The 21,484-nt window shown below is 39.5% G+C and overlaps 1 protein-coding gene across 1 annotated transcript in view; it reads right to left on the bottom strand.

Annotated features, from left to right (window-relative positions):
- Positions 1 to 21,484, bottom strand: part of col4a6 (collagen, type IV, alpha 6) — a 582,406-nt gene that overhangs the window by 303,765 nt on the left and 257,157 nt on the right. The window contains exons 14-15 of the mRNA XM_039765772.1: positions 11,769 to 11,828; positions 11,520 to 11,564 (exon numbers count right to left, since the gene is read on the bottom strand). Coding sequence (XP_039621706.1) covers positions 11,520 to 11,564; positions 11,769 to 11,828 — 105 coding nt within the window. The remainder of the gene's footprint in view (positions 1 to 11,519; positions 11,565 to 11,768; positions 11,829 to 21,484) is intronic.

Below are 21,484 nucleotides of genomic sequence, written 5' to 3'. Positions count from 1 at the left end.
TCCAACTCTGAGTGATAAGACTTAAGTTGAGTTATTTTTTAATATTAGAACAGTTAAAATAAGATATTACAGAGATTGAATGGTCTTAAATGCATTTCTTTGGTGCCTCCCAGTGGACCCCTATATCCTCAATGCAGCCAGTATTAATTGCTCTCATTTGGACAGTAATTGATCAAAAAATTATGAAATATGGGCTTGCAAATGAAAACAACACTTTCTCAGAAAAACAATGTGTTGTAGAAAACTATTCAAAAAAAGTGGGCCCAGGGTGCAGAAAATATATACTGCATAACCTATATTGAACTGGGATTTGTGGCATAGAGAAAACAAAAGTATTATATTATGTCCTTGTGTGTTTAATTTATTTTACTTTAAAAAAAAAAAAAAACACAATAAAACTGTTCAGCTACATAAAAGAAAACAAAATACCAAGTACAATAGTGTATCTCAAAGACACAGACATCAGAATCAACACTCAATTTCCACCCAATGAAAACAGCCATACTGTTATGGCTCTTCATCTAAAATAATCCTTTACACATAAAAGTGTTGCAGAGAGTCTTAGTATGTTTACTTTAGAATCACAATAATGAATTTTTGTTAGCTTCCAAAAAACATCTTAACATATACAGTAATTATAGACCAAATTGGATTATTTCCAATTTGAGAAAAAATCTTGCTTCTATAGTTATAGAAGATGGATGGTGATTGTTCTAAATAAGCAGATTAAGCCATTGTGCAAATAGTCTGATATACAATATTACAACCAATTTCTCAAAGCAACCCCAGTTTGGCTCCAAATCATTGAAGAATACTGAACCACTGAGTTTTAGGTAACCTGATGATAATAAATGTTGGCTGGAGCTCAAAGCAAAGCATAAACAGAAAATGTAGGGCAAGAAATCCTTTCTATGGAGAACGCCTCCGATCTCACAGACATACCACTGTTTTTAAGGTACTGTACCATATAACTTCTCCCCACCTTCCCTTCTACATGTATAACCTCAGGCAATTAGGTGTAATAAAAGAAAAGCAGGAGTTAAGTTACAATTTAAACAATGTATTATTGATAATATTCATAAATAATAACAATATGCAAAGTACATTTGAATATTGGCAACCATACAAACTGATAAATGGTGATGTGTAGTTTCAGGCGGCACACAGATTTGGTAGTTACTTAAAAATGACTCTAGTTCATATGTGGTCAGCTTTCTTCAGAACAGGCTGCATGCCTGTCTCAATATGACTGTCGAGCTGTGCTCTTCATTGTGTTGTTCTTGTCAGTTCATGGTGTCTGATTCTTCTTCATCATTTGGTAAGAGAGAGAGTGAGTGAGTGAGCAAATTTATAGATGTTCTGTCCAACCCCTAGAGCCAACAGGACATCATGGTACTTAAAGGCTTTTGATACAAGCCAGTTCCAAACAGCCATAGTTCAGACCAATGGAGCAATTGAACATTTTAACACCTGCCATCCCCCAAAACCATATGTTAATGTAAAGTTTGGCAGTTGGGGGGGATGGAGTTTGAGAGAGACTTCAGAGAAACATTAGCCAAACTTGTTTAAGGAATTTTCCAGGGGTTTATTTTATTTGGATATCTAGCATACTCCTGATCAGTGCTGGCATTTATCAAACATCTTACAGTACAAAAATAGTCCTATCTAGCTCAAAAATCTCAATGAAACAAATCTGGTCTGACTCTTAGAAGTATAAGTAAAATCATTTCGTCATTTTTCCTAAGTGAGGAAAATACTGTACTCCTAACTTCATCAGGATTTAGAAGAGCTTGTAAGCTGTTGTAACTTGCTAGAAGCTGCTATAAGATGGCATTCAGGTAGGGATCAGCACACACATCCTGGGAGAGGTGGAATGTTCGTAGAAATGCTTTATAGAAATGAACTTAAAAAGATATATTGATTTGACAAAGGTTGAATAATATTTGTAACATTATGATATTATTGTACATTATGTGACCAATCCATCTATGTGGAGAAGCCATGCGCTGTCAGACAAAATGAAAGTGTTGGTAACATTATTCTTTTTGACCATAGAGAAAAGGTAGCTTTGCAACAGCAAAAATCTGGATAGGTTACAACCAAGCATTTCTTGAATTCTGCATCAAACTTTGAAAGCCCTTACAACATGTATGTTAATACACAGATTATACATTTGCCCACAACTCAACATGATGTAATGTTAAAGCAAGCTGTATTCAAGCAAATCAGCATGCACATAAAGACTGTTGCTCAAAGTGTGGATGAGCATGCATATGTGAGTTGCAAGTTATATCACAGTATTGACACACAGGTGTTCATGGGTTCAAAATGTGTTGTAGGAGAATTTATATTATCCTTACGAAACGTAGGGTGGATGGGTGATTAACAATGAAATTTCACACAAGTATGCTGAGCACTGCATTTCATAAACCCCTGGAAAATTCACTTTATACTTTACAATCCCAGGAAGGTTCATGAAAGCAAGTGGAGACTCAGGGCATTAGATAAATAGAGCCTCACAGAAGACAAGGGGTGGTCACAAAAACAGACACGGCACACCATAGTGGAAGATGACCAGGAACGGTACAAGACTGAATGTAACTTCAGTAATAGTACGCCATGGCTAGTTTCAGAAACTGTTACTTTACAATGCATTTCCCATGTGCAATAACATTAGTGCAGTATCTTACCTTATTAAGTGTTCATTCTTCTTCTTTGGTACTGATGATCAATATGTATCCAGTTAAGATATAGTTAGGATAATATATGCAGTTAGGATTTTTGTCCACCTTTTCTAGAGTGCCATTATGCTTAAGTCCAGGAAGAACTTAATGGGGCACCATCCTAGAAAATTGTCATCATATTGTGATTATCCCGCAACATTCACTGTTATTTCGAATATCTTAAAAAGCAGACAGTGAAAGAGCAGGGTTTTGGACAGTGTGTCCAGGGCAAGAAGATTATGTGTTCATATTGTATGTCTATTATATGTCATTGTACGTCACCTAAAACAATTTCAACCCATCCTTGGCCTTAATGAAGATTGGGATACTGTGTTTACTCTCTTAACCCAAAGACATGAGAGTTAGATGGGCTAGCAGTGCTAAAGTGGCCCTAGTGTATCTTCTGTGTGTGTGTCTTTGCCCTGTAATGGACTGGTGCCCTAACAAGGGATTGTTCCTGACTTGCACCCACTTCTTGCTGTGATAGGCCTCTGCTTCCCTAAGAACCTGATTAGGAAGAAGTGGATCTAGAAAATAAATGGATGAATGATTATTGCTCCCAGGTGATACTGGCCATTTCTGCCCTCAGGCCAGCAAAATCATCCTGCATATCAATATTGAATGCATGCATTTTTCCAGTGGTAGGTTTTTCATCTCTGAAAATGAAGGCTAAGTGGCACAAATGTCTTCAATTCATCTTGACAAATTCCTAGCTAAATCAAAGCCTCTCACATATATCTATAGGCAGAATGGGATATAATGAACTGCAGTTGGCTTTATCTAGCATATAGACTGGTCTGTATGATGCACATTTTAGTAGGTCCTTGGTATTCTTCGGAAAGATGCTTGGTGAACAGTGTGATGTAGAATTTTTTGTCTTAGCTTCTATAAACGTTGCTAATAATAGTGGAGCTAACTTATTTGAGAATTGTTTATAAAATTCCACTGGATTGCCATCAGGACCAGCTGCTTTCCCACTTGGAAGTGAGTTTATAGGATCTAGTAATTCTAAAAAGTGTCAAAGGCCAGAGCACTAAACGTATCTAACTGTGGTATCTCTAATGAATCAAGAAGCTCATTATATTGTGTCTTATAGCAATTTTTACAAAAAGTAGGATTGAGAACAAGTCGACCCCCACCCCTGAGAGAGAGCATGGCCAGCAGGGTAAAACTTGTAAACATAGTTTGATAAGCCAATAGAGATGAATGGAGAAGAAAAAAGAAATGCAGAAATAATTGCTTCCTCTGTGCTTTAAGAGCTTATTCTAAAATATTACTGATAAGATCCTGCCATGTTTTGAAAAAAATCTGTACAGATCCTCTAACTGAGTATTTGATATTTTCCAATTTCAAATAGTATAAAACATCGGTTTCCCACTGACTTAAAAGAGGAGAGTTAGGATTCTACCAGTTTAGCAAAATAAGTCTGCATGCCAAAAGTGTAGTGAATGCAATCAGAGTTTGTTTGTCCTTCTCCACTTTAAACCCATCTGGAAGAACACCAAACACAACTGTTAATGGGTTAGGAGGGATTGTGACACCAAGGCTGTCTGAGAGGCACTTAAACATTTTGGTCCAAAATGATGTTAATTTGGTGCAGGCCCAAAACATGTGACCTAGTGAGGCTGGGACTTGCCTGCAGCATTCGCAGGTTGGATCTTGCCCTGGAAACATTTTGGACAGTTTTAGGCGAGACAGATGTGCTCGATATATAATTTTGAGTTGAATAATTCTATGCTTTGCACATATTGAGCTCAAGTGAAGTCTCTGCATTGCTACTTTCCACTCCTTTTCTGATATATTGATTAAGAGATCTTTTTTCCATTGTCCTCTTGGATCTTTGAAAGGGAGGGACTGTAAAATAATTTTATATATTGCAGAGATGGTGTCTGAGCCCTTGAAATTGAGCAATATTTTTTCCAGCATGGATGAGGGTGCAAGATGAGAAAAATCAGGGAGGTTCTGTTTAATAAAGTCCCTAATTTGAAGATAGTGAAAGAAATGTGTAGCTGAAATGTAATTGTTCAAAGGATGCAAAGATGTTGTCTATATAAAAATCTCTAAGCAAGTTAATCCCAAATTTTTTCCAGATATTAAAAACTGTATATGTTTGTGAAGGTTGAAAGAGGTGGTTCTCTTGCAGAGGAGCCACAGATAAAAGCTTCTCCATCTTAAAATGCTTTCTACATTGGTTCCATATTCTGAGTGAGTGTAGCACAATTAGGTTATTAGTATATTGCAGATAACTTGCATTTATTGGGGCACAGAGCAGGGAATATAAAGAAGTACTGCAGGATTTTACTTCTATTGCGGACCAAGCCTGTGTATGTTCATCTATTTGTGTCCAGGTTTTTATAGCTTGTATGTATGCTGCCCAGTAATAAAACTGAAAGTTAGGCAAGCCATGCCACCTTCTGCCTTAATAAATTAGGTTATTGTTGAATCTAAGTGTTTAAAAAATGATTTATTGATGTATATTGGAATGTTTTGAAATAAAAAAGAAGCTTAGGAAGAATATTCATCTTAACAGTGTTAATTCTTCCAGGTGGAATGAGATTAAGGGTTGACCATCTACTGTATGCAAGTCTTGCTTAATTTTTTTCCATGCAGATGGCAAACTTTTGTTGATGAAGAGCTTTATGTTTACTTGTGATGTTTACCCCTAGGTATTTAAACTGTTCTGCAATGATAAAAGGTAGGGTGTCTAATCTAATATATGCTTGAGAATTCACTGGAAAGAGTACACTTTTATTCAGATTAATTCTGAGACCAGAGATCTTTTGAAATTCTGTGAGTGCTGTTAAGAATGCAGGCACTTCATTTTGTGGGTCTGATATATACAGTACCATATCATCTGCATATAGAAAATTTTTTTGATCCAGTCCTTCTCTGATAATCCCCTTTATCTGATCTGTATTACGACAGTGAACTGCTAGTGGTCCAATGGCGATTGCAAATAGCAGCGGTGACAAGGGGCATCCTTGTCTGGTACCACGTTCTAGTTTAAAGTAGTCTAAACAAATGTTGATACAAACTGAAGCTTCTGGATTGGTATACAGTAGTTTGATCCATGCACAAATGTTTGGGCCAAACCCAAATTTCTCCAATGTAGTAAAAAGGTATTTCCATTCAATCATGTCAAATGCTTTTTCTGCATCCAATAATAATAATATTTCTGGGGTGTTTGACTTTGTTGGTGAGTATATTACATTAAACAGGCGTCAAAGATTGGAAGATTGGAAGATAAGTGTCGACCCTTGATAAATCCAGTTTGATCTCCTGATATTACCGAAGGGAGCACTTTCTCCATCCTTTTTTTTTGTGTATCTTAACGTCATTATTCATAAGTGAAATTGGTCTGTATGATGCACATTGCAATAAGTCCTTATTTAGTTTAGGAAAAATGGTGATTAATGCTTGGTGAAAAGTTTGAGGAAGAGTTTGATTGTCTCTAGCTTCTGTAAATGTTGCTTATAGGAGGGGAGCTAGCTGAGCGGAGAATTTCTTATAAAATTCTGCAGGGTAGCCATCAGGGCCTGCTGCTTTCCCGCCTTGAAGTGACTTTATAGCATCTAGTAATTCTGATAACGCCAGAGGTTTATCCAGTTCCTCCGCACTAAAAGTATCTAATTGTGATGTCTATAATGTATCCAGAAATGTATTAGATTGTGTGCTGTCTTTTTTAAACTCAGTAGAATATAAGGATTTATAGTAGTCATTTTTATGGTCGATGATTTTGTCTCCATTCGTTTTGGTAATTACTGTGATTGTGTTGCAGACTTCTTGCTTGTGGATTTGTTGAGCTAAAAGTTTATTAGCTTTCTCTCCATGTTCATAGTAATGATGTCTGGATTTATAAATTAGTTGTTCAGTTTTTTAGTTGTCAAGAGGTTTAGTTCTGAATGCAGGAGCCTGCCTTTTCCTATGTAGAGCCTCACTTGGAAGCCTAGCATGTTCTTCATCTATTCTAGTAATTTTGCTTTTTAGCTTTGATACGTTCTTGGTTTCTATTTTATTTCTGTGGGAAAGATATGAAATAATCTATCCTCTTAAGAAGGCCTTAAGAGTTTCCCAGAGTATTCCTGCAGAAATCTCTGAGGATGTATTTGTCTCTAGGAAGAAAGTGATTTGTTTGGATATAAATTCTGTACAATTCTCGTCTGCTAATAGAAGCGGGTTGAGACGCCATCTGCGAGGTGAGTGTGTGGGGCATAGTGACTTTAGCTCCAAGGTCAGAAATAACAATAGCATCGTATTTGCAGGATTTAATCGTAGGCAAGAAGTTATCTATAAAGAAATAATCAATTCTTGAGTAGCAATGATGTACTGGTGAGTAGAAAGAATATGTTCTTGAGTTTGGGTTTAAAAACCTCCAGGGGTCTGATAAGTTGTGATCGATTATAAACTTTGTAATTATCTTTGCAGTGTTAGATGTCGTCCTCCCTGTGACAGAAGTCCTACCTAAGAGTGGATTTAAAACACAATTAAAGTCCCCAGCCATTATAATTTAATGAGTGTTCACATTGGAAATGGATGCAAATAAATGTATAAATTCCTTATCATCAACATTGGGTGCATAAGCATTTATCAAAATCATTTTACAGATAGATAAGTTGCCCATGACCATCACATATCTCCCTTCAGGATCCAATACTACATCTGAAGCTACAAATGAGACTGTTCTATTTATGAGAATTCCCACACCTCTAGTTTTCTTTGTAAAGCTAGAATGGAACATTTGACCAGTCCAGTCCTTTTGCAGCGGGAACTGATCCTTGCTTAGTAAGTGGGTCTCCTGTAAAAATACTATTTTAGTGTTTAAATCTGTTAGGTGAGAGAATACCTTCTTTCTCTTTAATTCGTGATTAGATTGTGTCTTATCTTATTTAAGCTAATGAGGTCTTATAGTACTCTCTAAATGTGTCAGTTATATTTTTATGGTCAATAATTATATCTCCATCTGTGTAGTTAATTGCTTTTATTGCATTACGGACTTCCTGCTTGTGGATTTTTTGGGCTAAGATCTAATTGGCCTTTTCTCCGTGTTCATAATAATGATGTCCCAATTTAAAGATAAGCCGTTCCATTTCTTTAGTAGTCAAGAGAAAGGTTATTATAGCTAACGAAAACAAAAATCTAAATTGAAACTATTAATAAAAAAACATTTTTATAAACAGAAATAAAATAATTTAAACCAAAATGAAAATGTACTTAAAATATTTTTAGTTTTCATCAAAACCAGACTTATAAGGGCTAACCCGGGCTGCAAGTCCTGAAACTAATCAAAATATATTAATAAGAATTTCACATCTGTTTTTTGAATAAATATTCCTGCCATTGGTCTTTAATCCTTGTAAGCTTTAACTCTAAAATTGAAAGTCACCCACCAGGAGCTCCGCATATATTCATCCAGTGAACAGCAGCTAGTGTCAGAGGGAGGGTGTTGACATAGCATTTGTAGTGATAGTGAAAGCTGAATACGGGCATGTGAAGAAGAAAGCAATTTAGTTTATAATAATAATGAAAGCTCTTCAGGAGCTGATAGTGACACCATGGTAAATTGTGGTTCAAGTGTTAGTGAATCATACCAAGGTGATGAGTTTGCTTTGTATGTGCTCAGCAACTTTCAAAGCTGCTGTTTGTTCAATGAATCTTCGAAGCTTAAGAGAGAAGTATTAGATACAGATTATTTCAATCTGTTCATAAATGACTAAATGTCAGCTGTATTTCTGACTGAACCCAACATATAGTATGTACACAGCAACTAATACAGCAGCACACATTAAGCCATATACCAGGCTGCATGTGAGGCGGATGTCCATTATGATGAGCTGCCACATTTGTTTGCATGCATGTCTTGTATATCAAGATGTCATTCAAACATCTAAAGTCGAACCAGACTGTGTTGGTCAACAAAACCTTTACCGCATGGAGGAATTATGCGTGAGTAATGTTTCACTTTATTTCTCAGGTGTCTGTGTTTTGTTGACAATAATTCACCTGCCACTTTGCATAGGAGAAATCCTTTTTGAAAATAATATGGCACTGATCGAGAGACTGACTAGGTCAATACAGAAGATCAGGATAATCACTTTTGCTTTAAAAAGGTTGTTTCACAACGAAGCAATACATATCTTTCAAAATAGATAGTTGAAATATCATACTCTTTTTGTTCTTAACATCAGCCATGTCATACATATTGCATATATATATTGTTGCAATAGGATAGCACCCTGTCCAGGAATTTTTTCTGCCTTGCATCTAAAGTTGCCTTCTTTTGATCCTGCTCTGGATAAGTGGGTTTAGAAAGTGTATATATTGCTCCTAATTTCAGATGCTGTTTCAGTCATTTTGTGTATGTCCATACTCCTATTACTTGCTCTTACTCTGCTCATTAAGGGTTTACTGTTCTTATGCAGGGGCTATTCAAATCTCACTACCTATAACCTTGACACTACATGCTCATTTTCCTTTGTTTCCCTCATTACAGCTAGGTGGGGTCTTAACACTGATCCAGACCTAAGAGCCCTGTTCTTCCTATGCCCCCATAATTTTCCTGATCACACCTGTCAGAACACCGTAGAATCTATTTTTTGATTTTTTATATCTTTTCCTGACTTCAGTGGCAACATTTGGTGTATAAATTTTATGTGGCTATGATGGAATCAGAGATCAATATGGCTGGTATAGAAAATAACAACTGTGAGAAGAAGGAGTATGCTCTTAGGTTAGGATTTAAGAACCTACATGGGTCAGATAAGTTATAGTCCATTACAAACTGTGTAATTATCATTGTAGTATTAGATGCTATTGCTATTGTATCTGAGGATCTATCCAGGTCTGGATTAAAAACACAATTAATTTCTCTGGCCATTATAATTTTGTGAGTGTTCACATTAGGAATAGATGCTCATTTTGGAAGAAAGCTCTATCATCTATGTTAGGTGTATAGATATTAAACAAAATCATTTTAGTATAAATTGCCCATCAACACGGCATATCACCCTTCAGAATCAGATATTGTATCTGACACTACAAATGGGATAATTTTGTATATTAAGATTTCCATGCCCTTGGTTTTCTTTTTATAGCTAGAGTGAAAAAATTGGCCAGACCACTCTCTTTGCAACCGAAATTGGTCCTTGCTTAATAACTGAGTCTCCTGTAAAAATACTATCTTGGCATTTAGATTTGTTAAGTAAGAGAGTTAAATATTTCTCCTTCAATACTGGAACTGACTGGAATGGAAGTCATATTTTACTATTGTATAGCTAGATAGCATTCCAGAAAGGAACTAAAACAACTGTATGTACACTGTACAAAATAGGTAGATATATTGGCTGTTGGTTGCTTTGGATTTTTAATGTGGTTTCCATATTGCCTGTGACATTCAATGCTTATAGCTAGACTTGTTCCTCATTTAGTACCCAAGGTTCAACAATCTGTATAGTAATAGTATTTACTTCTTACGAGGAAAATCATGCAGATAAACCTGAATCATAGATCTTTTGGCTGCTGGCATTACAGCTCCAATGTTGTATAATGGTCCTCCGTCGGAAAAGGGTGGAGTGCCCTCTCAGGGTTGGGGAAGAGATCCTGCCCCAAGTGGAGGAGTTCAAGTATCTCGGGGTCTTGTTCACGAGTGAGGGAAGAATGGAGCGTGAGATCGACAGGCGGATTGGTGCGGCATCCGCAGTGATGCGGGCTCTGCATCGGTCTGTCGTGGTGAAAAAGGAGCTGAGCCGTAAGGCAAAGCTCTCAATTTACCAGTCGATCTAAGCTCCTACCCTCACCTATGGTCATGAGCTATGGGTAGTGACCGAAAGAACGAGATCGCGAATACAAGCGGCTGAAATGAGTTTCCTCCGCAAGATGTCTGGGCTCTCCCTTAAAGATAGGGTGAGAAGCTCAGTCATCCGGGAGGGGCTCAGAGTAGAGCCGCTGCTCCTCCGCATCGAGAGGAGTCAGATGAGGTGGCTCGGGCATCTGAAGACCCAGGACACGCTGGAGGGACTATGTCTCCCGGCTGGCCTGGGAACGCCTTGGGATTTTCCCGGAAGAGCTGGAAGAAGTGGCCGGGGAGAGGGAAGTCTGGGCCTCTCTGCTTAAGCTGCTGCCCCCGCGACCCGACCTAGGATAAGCGGAAGAGGATGGATGGATGGATGGATGGTATTCAATTATACAATTACAAAAAATTGCTAAAATCAGAAACAGACAGCAAAAAGTTGCACTGTTACTTCTAGCAACTTCTTCTACAGTTATGTGGGTGAAAATCGGTAACAGTACACTTCTGCACTCCTCAGGCATCCTCTCAATTTCTAAGATTTTATTAAACAATCTGGTTAAAAACCCCACTGCCATCTCTCCTAAACACCTCCATGCTTCCTCAGGTATGTCATCTGGACCAACAACCTTTCCATTTTTCATCCTCTTCATAGCTGTCCTTCCTTCCTCCTTGCTAATCCATTGAACTTCCTGATTCACTATCTCCACATAATCCAACCTCTTCTCTCTATCTCGTTCTCTTCATTCATCAGCCTCTCAAAGTACTCTTTCATCTGCTCAATACACCCTCCTCACTTCTGAATATGTTTCCATGTTTATCCTTTATCACCCTAACCTGTTGCCATTTTGTTTATTATTTGTTGTTGTTTATTGTTCACACAATATTCTTTTTAAACACATATAATCCCATAGTTTATATCCTGTAGTTAATTTTTGTACAGCTAAAAAATATCCACAATTTTAAAAAACTGTATGCACCTTTAATATATTTGTAAAAAACAAAATACTGACCTGACGACCTGGAAAACCTGGCTGCCCATCAAGTGCTGTTGCTCCCTTTCAAATTTTTCAAAATAAAGGCAAAAACATTAAATAATTAACATTTGAACAATTATAAAATTAAAAGGTGGTGAAACAGCATTCCATAAGTGAATGCTTTAATATAAGTGTTTCATTAAAATGAGAAGAATTTAAATACAGTAATATATACATCCTTATAAAGTTCACAATTATATAAATAAAATCAATAATGCGTCTTACCCTGGGTCCTGGTAATCCAGGAATTCCTTTTTCTCCTTTCTCACTTTTACCATAAGACCCCTAAAAGAGACACATGCTAAATTTCAGTGAAAATATTATTTTCATGTAATGTTTTTAGTACAAAACCTTATCTGAAAATTTAGTTGTGCTAGTATTCATCTATTCCTTTCTTCCTTTACTATTCGTATCATTAAAATATTTATGACACATTTATAGTGTTTGCTACAGTTAACTACAAGTAGGAGAAGGACATGCCCCAGAAGGTGAATGCTCTGGGCATGATTAGAATAGATAAACTTTATTAGAGCAGCAAAAACAAAAATACAAGAATGCAGACTCACATTACAAATAATACAGCTAGTCAATCAAATAATAAGTGAATAAATAAAATTAAAGTTAATAAATATATTGGGTGGAAGCATTGAATTGTGATAGCAGTAGGCACAAAACACCCCCAGAGGCACTTCTTAGCACACTGTGGTGGAATGAGTCTGTGGCTAAAAGAATTCCAAGAAAGCAACCCTGGAGGGGATGGATTAGGAGCTTTCTGCAGACATCAAAAGATCTGAGTCTCCTTAGCAGGTACAGTCTGCTCTGGATCTTCTTGTACAAAGCCACAGTATTGTCAGACAAGTCCAGTTTGCTGTTTATGTGAACCCAGATGTACTTGTAATTCTGCACTATTTCCATGTTCTTGCCCAGAATGGTGACTGGTCTCAGAGGCTTTTTGCCACCAAGAAGTCTATCACCAGCTCTTTTGTCTTATGACAGAGTTGCAGGATGTCATCCCTGTACCACAAAGCAAGGATCTCCACAACCTTCCTGTACTCTTACTCGTCTCCAGTTTTAATGCAGCCTATGATGGATGAGATGGCAAGTGCTGGTATTGTGCTAGAAGTCTGTCATGTTAAGGGTAAAACAAGAAGGGAGACTGGACAATTCCCTGAGGTACTCCAGTATTACCGCCATTTCTGACACACAGTTCTTAGGCCTCACAAACTGCTGTCTATTGGTCAGTTGGTCCATGATCCAGGAGACTGTGGGAGCATCATGAGGTAGAATAGTTTTAAAAGCACTGGACAAGTCAAAGAACAATACCCTGACTGTGGAGCCAACTTTGTCCAAGTGGGGAATAGGCTTTGTGGAGCATGTAGATGAGAGCATCCTCCATAACTATATGTGTCATAGGCAAACTGCAGAAGATCCAGATGGTCTAAAATAGTTTTTGTAGCTGTTTTTAAGACCAGCCTCTAAAAAGTCTTCATGATGTATGATGCAACTGGTCTAAAGTCATTGGGATTACATGAATGTCATTCCTTTGGCACTGAGTTCACAAAGCATGCTCTAGACAGCTGGTGAACCTTCGGCAAACTCAGGGAAAGGGAGAGCAGGTTCAGTTCTTATCAGAGTTTGCTGGCACATGTTTTCAGCACACTGGGACTGATTTCATCTGGCCCTGAAGCCTTGTTTATGCAGAGTTTTACTAGCTCTATTCATACTTGATCAGCAAGAATGAATAGTGAATCATTCCTGGACAGCCAGAAGTGCTTGTTTTAATTTATCTCTAGAAAGACAGAACTCCACCCTGCCCAAGGTGTTCTTACAAAATCCAAAAAAGCTTGCATATATCTCTTAAGAGAAGCTGGGAGTCCAAGAACTTCTCAGGTGACTAATGCTGGATAGAAAGAGGGAAACGCAGTTTGTGTGCCTTATAAAAACATTTTATCAAATTCCTTTCTGTTTTGGATGTTATATTTAAATAGAAGCGATCGTGGACTATTGTAAACACAAATGTGCATTATTTGATCAAGATGGAATGATTGATGAATAAGTTTCTTTTCTGGATACTAATTGGTGTAACCATAATATCTGAAAATGAAAAGTTTTCACAAATCAGTCAAACTGAGAAATCAGCTAGCTTCTTTTCCAAACATACAATTTCACTTTTATTACCAGAAAGTATATATCTATCTGATACTAAATTCAATTAATCCAGTTCAGAAACATGACAGCAGTAAATATATAATATTTCAACATTTTTTGTACTTTATTGATTTTAAAGAAACATGGGAACAAGCAAATAAAAAAACATTACAAACATCAAAACTGGACAAAAGAAAATTCCCCGACCCTTAAATCTAAACCAGAGATGACTGAGAAAGAGCCATCTAAGAAAGCACACATTGGTATACACATCCCAATTAAAGCAAAATAAACAGTTCTTAATGAGCTGAACTTCAGTTTCAAGAAATGAGAGAGTGTGTTGACAGGAACTATTAATGCAAGTGCCCTAAAGTTCAATAAGAAATAAATCATAAAATAAACTCCTCCAGGTATATATTGAACATTGCTTCTGGTTTACTCAGCAAGTTGCTGTGAGGATCTTAGCAGCTATAGAGCTTAATGAACATAAAAAACAATGCATGCATTGCACTAAGAAAATACTTCTATCAATTTAATATGACCTAACTAACAAATTGCTCTTACAGCACTGTCCTCCATAACTGAATTATGGACTTCTTAACCAACTAACCTCAGAATTTGCAGATTCGTAGCTGCACATCCTTCATGCTGACCTTCACCTCAGGTACTGGACAGGGCAGTGTGCCGAGATCGCTTTGTTACTCGTTGTTTACCTCAGACTATGTGGCGCCATCATTACATTTTTATTGGCACCATCATCACAATCCTGATCAACAACAATGATGAGACAACTTACAGTGAAGATGTCTATCTGGAGACTCAGTGGTGCCAGGACAACAATCTCACCCTTAGTGCAAAACCAAGAAGCTGGTGACTTCTAAAGCACAAGGCAGACCACACGACATCTACTTCAGATGGGATACTTCTGAAAGAATGAACAGCCTCAAATTTCTTGGAGTGACCATAACTGACAAACTGAAGTGAACTATTGTCAAAAAGGACAATAATTGTGTATACTTTCTCATACATCTGAGAGTAGCTTGCATTTCTCCACCTGTTGTTACGAACTTTTACAGATATATAGTACAGTCCACGCACAGACAGCATAACACCCTGACTTAGCACCTACTTGGATCAAGAACATAAAAGTACTGAAGAGAGTACTTGGTGAAGGCGACACAGAATATAAATTCCACCCAGTTGGCTTCTTTTTAGGACATATGTAACATTTTTCCTGCGAACAGTATAATTAGCAATCTAAGCCAACCTGCACTGTCCCTTTTCTCATTCCTCCCTTTTGGCAAATTACCATTTGCACTGGCACCAGTAGATTCAAGGACAGTTTCTACTCACAAGTTGTAAGGGTGCTGAGCAGTCAATAACATTATACACATCCCGCTGTATATATATTGTGGAATATGGCCGGCCATTCATCCAGGCCAATACCCCCAGGCCGCCAGGTGGAGCCCTCCCTGCAGCATGGAGGTGCCCCGAATGCCAGCAGGGAATTATGGACATTGGAGTTTTCCTTTACAGCCCTGCTGGATACCACAGGGGACGCTAGAAGGCGCTGCAGGGAGGAGCAGTGACTATTTGCCCTATGCCCCGGAAGTACGTCCGAGTCACATGGGCAAGAGCAACGACGTACTTCTGGGATGAAGAAGAGGATTTTTATCTGACCTGGAAGTGATAGGAGATCACATGGACTGAGGGACTAGAAACACTTCCGGGTCAGGGACTATAAAAGGCTGTGGGAAATCCCCAGACGACGAGCTGAGCTGGGTGGAAGGGTGGCAACGTGTCTGGGAGAGGAGGATTGTGATTGATTATTGGTTATTGTATTGTTATTATATGAGTATTGTGGAGAGGAGGGCGCTTTGTGCACTGTATAGTTCAAATAAAATAATTATTTGGACTTTTATCTGGTGTCTGACGTATTGTCCGAGGATTCAAGGGAGCGATAGCGCCCCCTATCTGTCACAATATATATTCATGTTCATGTCACCCAACACACGTTTATTGACACGGCCCATTATATACAAAAAGTGCTCACACAACCCCAAAGTCCTGGCCACAACACAGTGCCTTCTTCTCTTTCAGGCCACCTCTTTGCCTCCTCCTAAGACCTTGTCTTCTCTACTCTCCTGACTCCAGCCATCGTATTAAGGGAGACGGCCCATTTTATAAGCACCTGGTGTGTTCCGGCAACCTCCTACCAACACGCCCCAGTGTGGCGGAAGTGCCGGTGACATACCCAGGAGCACTCTGGGTGCCCATACTTCTCCCCCCCGGCCCTTCCAAATTAACCAGGGCTTTTGCCCCCACATGGTCTGGGGAAGGCGTAAGCCCTCCTCCTGTCTTCCTAGGCGTCCCGGCCATCTCCGACTATATATACCATAGTTCGTTCTAAAACTCTGGTCGTGAACTGAAGCAATTTCCCCCATAGGATTGTATGTAAATACAATTAATCCATTCCAGACCATACAAAGTGTATGTAAATATATATTTTTTTTAGTTTTTAAGCACAAATATAGTTAATTATACCATGGAATGCACAGTGTAATAGTAAATTAAATGTAAAAACATTGAATAACACTGAGAAAACCTTGAAAAAAAGAAAGTAACACTGCAATAGTTCGCGCTATAGTGCTAGGAACCGCTCGCTAAAAACACTTTTTTTTTTTTTTTTTAAATGAGTTTTAAACACAGGGAAAAAAATGAACATTTGAAAAATCCGTAATTTAATAAACCACCAAGAAAAGTAACATTGCCACAACGCACGATATGAACCGATCACTGTAAACAGAACTGAAAACAAAAACAAGCTTTTTCTACCTTGAGTCCAGCCCTCCCTTTCTCGATCTCTCTTTCGTTTGTGCGTGTGTCTCTCTCGCATGCCTGTGTGTGTCTCTCTTTCGCGAGCCTGGAGCGCCTGTGTGTGTGCCTCTGTCTCGGCCTGTGTGTGTGCCTCTGTCTCGCGCCTGTGTGTATGCCTCTGTCTCATAGCCTGTGTGTATGCCTCTGTCTCGCGCGCCTGTGTGTATGCCTCTGTCTCGCGCGCCTGTGTGTATGCCTCTGTCTCGCGCGCCTGTGTGTGTATGTGTGTGTCGCGCTCTCTCTCTTGCTCGCTTGCTCGCTGCACATGAAATGCGATGCGAATGATGGGTGGGAGGAATTCAATGCATCACTGAACCACATAAAAACTGCTTTTTCAACGTCTTCAAATGCAGCAGTTCACATACGTTTGCAACCCGAGATTTTTTCTTTTTTTGCTCGGTCTTTCAAGAAAGTTTACAGCGTCAGTGGTGAAATTCCAAATTCACTAGCACGTCTTTTTTCTTTTTGCCGCAATCGAGAACTACAAAAATGTATTTTTTTTTCTAATATGAACTGTTATCGTTTTTTCGTGTCTGCCGTGACAATGAGTTAAATTCCAATGGATGTTTTTAAAATGTTGATGAGCAATAAGCAAAAGGTATTACTGAAAACTGCAGGAAACAAAAAAGGCACAAAAAAAAAAAGCTGTGGCCTCAGAACTCAGGCATTTCAAGGTCTTTTGGGCACTTCGTTGTAATGAAAGTATCTGCTGAATGTACATCGTAGTAATGAGATTTCTATAAACTGGCGTCATATGGGGAAACTATCGAGACCATAAAAATACTTTGTTGTAATGAAAATTTTGTTGTAAAGATATCGTACCTGTATATATATTATCACACACGGGTGCATGGGAGGTAGCCAAAGGGCTTGAGTAAGGGCAATTTTGAGTCAGACCGGGATGTGGCAGAGTGCACTGATTCTTTTTCTCGCTTTCATGCAGACCATCCATGGGAGATTCCACCTGGCCCTGTTGACGTCACTTCCGGGTCCCTTTGATGTCACGTCCGGACTCGAGCCTATGGCTGAAGACCCTTATGAGCCCGACCCATCTGAATTTCACTTCCTGCCTCCACCTTTCCCTTATTCCCTCAGTTATGTTTTGAATTTGTTTTTGTGCACATCAGTGCTGTGTAATATATTCATGATTTTGCAGCCAGGACACCAATTATATGGGTGGCTGCTCCAAACCTTGCTATGGCTCTGTGTGGAGATTCTGCCATTGGTGTAGTCGGCAGGATGGTTGGATCCTGGAAGAGAAGGGGACAGGACCTGCAAAGTACCCAGATGGGAGCGTACCGTGGCCAAGTTTTCAGGCATGGAGGGTGTCCCACGGTTCAAGAGACCCAGTGTAGGCTCCGCTTCCGGCACACTTAGCTAGACAGCCTGGGCAGGCCAGGGAGTGTACTGGCCTGTGTACTGTGTACTGGCCTGTGTACAGGAGTGTACTGCCTATCGGGAAGTCCCACAAGCCTCCACGGGGTTCTCCCATTTTGATTTATTGCATTGGCGACGACACCATGGCATATTATATATATTAAAAGAAGGATGGGAAAAAGAGGCTCTTCCCTCTACAAATATATTGGAATACAGTAATCCCTCGCTATATCGCGCTTCGACTTTCGCGGTTTCACTCTATCGCGGATTTTATATGTAAGCATAACTAAATATATAACACGGATTTTTCGCTGCTTCGCGGGTTCTACAAACAATGGGTCTTTTTACTTCCTCTACATGCTTCCTCAGTTGGTTTGCCCAGTTGATTTCATACAAGGGACGCTATTCGCAGATGACTGAGAAGCTAACCAATCAAAGCACGTAGTTAAGTTCCTGTGTGCTGAATGCGGTGTTAACCAGGAAGTCTCATCTCGCTCATTCAGCATCAATGTGTTTCGCTGTGTAAAGAGTTAACTTTTGTGCTCTTTTGTGTTTATCTTTGTGCATAGTCAAGCCCTTTATTATGGCTCCAAAATGATCTGCTCCTGCTACTGCTTCAGGGGCCGTGCCCAAGCGGAAGATTTTAACGATTGCCGAAAGGTAAATGTTTTGGATTTGTTGAAGGAAGGGAAAAGTTACACCGCTGTAGGATGCCATTACAGCATCAATGAGGCTTCTTTTTATTTAAAAAGTAGGAAAGGAATATAAGATCTACGGCCGCAGTGTCCTTTTAACCAGGGTGCAAAACGAGTTGTAGGTGGATGTAATAAGGCAGTAGTCTGGATGGAATCTACTTTAGGGATTTGGATTGAAGACTGCCAGAAGAAGAACAACGACAAAGCTACACAATCGCCTGAAGAGGCTCCTTTAGAAGGGCTGTAACTCTCTCCTTTGTTGTGCAGTAAAATTAAACTCATTGTTATCGGACAAGTCATCGTGTCATTGTTGGTGAGTAACCATAATTAATTTTCTACTTACAGTACTTAGTACATGTACGTACATTTAGTGTGACTGTACACACATTTACTGTATACAATTTTTCTTACATTGTACGTATTTATTGCTGGTGGCCTGTCTATCGTAATGGCTGTAACATATGTGATATATGGAGACGCCTCGATATCTTTAAAATAACATTTAGGTTTTACTGTATATAAACAGTGTGTTTACATACATAATTTCAATGAATCTTACCTAATATCTAAGAGAATACAAAGGGATTATGCTGTATAACTGTGCAGGGAATATTTATAAACAGTGTGGGAGAGTTTATAAGGGCTTAAAATATATAAAAATAACCATACAAACATATGGTTTCTACTTCGCGGATTTTTATCTATCGCGGGGGGTCTGGAACGCATTCCCCGCAATCGAGGAGGGATTACTGTATATCGCGCAATTACGCAATACATTTGGTAAAATTCTGTCCCTCCTTAAAAGTCACATGGAAGAGGAACAAGCAGCAAAGGTCCAATATTACCGTGGCACGTCTCTCTGGGAGTTCTGCCCAGGAGATCGGGTCATGGTCCTAGTACCTACCTCCCACTCTAAGTTACTTGCCCATTGGCAAGGACCCTACGAAGTAAAGGAGAGGAAAGGACTTGTCGACTATTTGGTGAGTCAACCCAATTGTTGGCGAGGGAGATGGTTTATCATGCAACTTTGCTGAAACCATGGAAGGATAGGGATCCTGATCCCACCCCCAGTCAGTCTCGCTTGCTCTTTGCTCACACGGCTAGCCTTAACTTTGGTGCGGATTTAAGTCCCAGACAGCAACAGGAGCTGGAAACAGTTATTCTGTTCGCCCCAGAGGTAGTGAGTGAAAACCCCGGAAGGACCTCTCTGATTAAGCATGACATTGTGTCAGAGCCCGGGGTTATAGTCCAAGAATATCCGTATCCTCTATCCCAAGGCAAAAAGAGTTGAAGTGGAGCTTGAGATCAAGCACATGCTGGAACTAGGATTAATCAAGGAAAGTCATAGTCCCTGGTCCAGTCCCACTCTATTGGTTGCTAAGCCTGACGGGAGTTGAAGGTTTTGCAACGACTTCCAATGACTTAATCAAGTCTCCCAATTTGATGCTTATCCAATGCCACGAGTGAACGACCTCCTTGAGAGGCTTGGACAAGCTCAATATTTGAGCACACTGGACATGACACAGGGGTACTGGCAGGTTCCTTTAACGAACTCCGCAAAGGTTAAGACCACATTTAGCACCTCTAGGAGACACTGGCAATATTGTGTCCTTCCATTTCGGCTCCGGCAACCTTCCAGCGTCTGGTGGACAAAGTGCTCAGACCTCATCTATACTAATAAAAGGCAAAGCCCTCACTCACTGACTGACTGACTGACTGACTGACTCACTCACCACTAATTCTCCAACTTCCCGTGTAGGTAGAAGGCTGAAATTTGGCAGGCTCATTCCTTACAGCTTACTTACAAAAGTTGGGCAGGTTTCATTTTGAAATTCTACGCGTAATGGTCATAACTGGAATCTATTTTTCTCCATATACTGTAATGGAGTTGAGCTCGATGGCAGTGGGGGCGGAGTTTTGTGTGACATTATCACGCCTCCCACGTAATCACGTGAACTGACTGTCAACGCAGTACGTAGAAAACAAGGAAGAGCTCCAAAAAGAGCTGAAGAAAACATGCATTATACAATTGAGAAGGCAGCGAAACAATAAGAAGCGAGTGAGTGACACATACAAGCATATTCATGAGTGCAGCTACTTCGGAAACAAAGCACGGTGTAAACCTAAAGTTTAAATTAAGTTCATAGACAGGCTGCTGCTGGTGTTTGTCATGCCCACGGGTAATGCGGGATACAAGTTTAATGACAGGACGCAGGGTATAAATGACAGTTTTGATCACTTTGTAACTAAGTTAAAATTGCTGGTGAAGGGCTGTGCTTATGCAAATTCCGAGAGACTGTGTTTGTGGGGAATTGACATTTAAGGCGGGTGGGGGAGTGACGTCATCATCTCCCCTCCCATTCACCTCATTTCGCTCTGAGCTGCGCTCAGCTGCTAACACAGTCTTGCAGGCGCAACTTCATCACGCTGCCACCAACTACTCACAGAAAAATCCACAAGTTAATACACACGCTGTCGCTAGAGTTTCTCCACACTCAATGTATTCCTCGAGTCCCCTTTATACCCTCTGATCTCCCATTTCAATTCAGATGCCTCCAATTTCCAGTAAGGCTCTGCTGCGCGATGACAAGTAATAGGTCTCAGGCACAGACCCTACAAAACGATGCCATTGATTTCAGGCAAGATCCCTTTTCTCCTGGACAACTATACGTTGCATTCTCAAGAGTGAGCTCGCGCAGCTTCGTCATATTACAACCGAAGTGCAGCCAGAAACTTTTAAGTGCCGGGTCTTAGCTAATATTAAATTAAGCCGTGGACATCACAACATCACACAAGAGAGCAGCTCAGGTGAACTTACTGAACGCAGTACGAGTGATCACTTCC

This window comes from Polypterus senegalus, chromosome 10 (assembly GCF_016835505.1).
Source record: "Polypterus senegalus isolate Bchr_013 chromosome 10, ASM1683550v1, whole genome shotgun sequence".
NCBI lineage: Eukaryota > Metazoa > Chordata > Cladistia > Polypteriformes > Polypteridae > Polypterus > Polypterus senegalus.
This window is presented reverse-complemented; position numbering and strand designations above follow the sequence as displayed.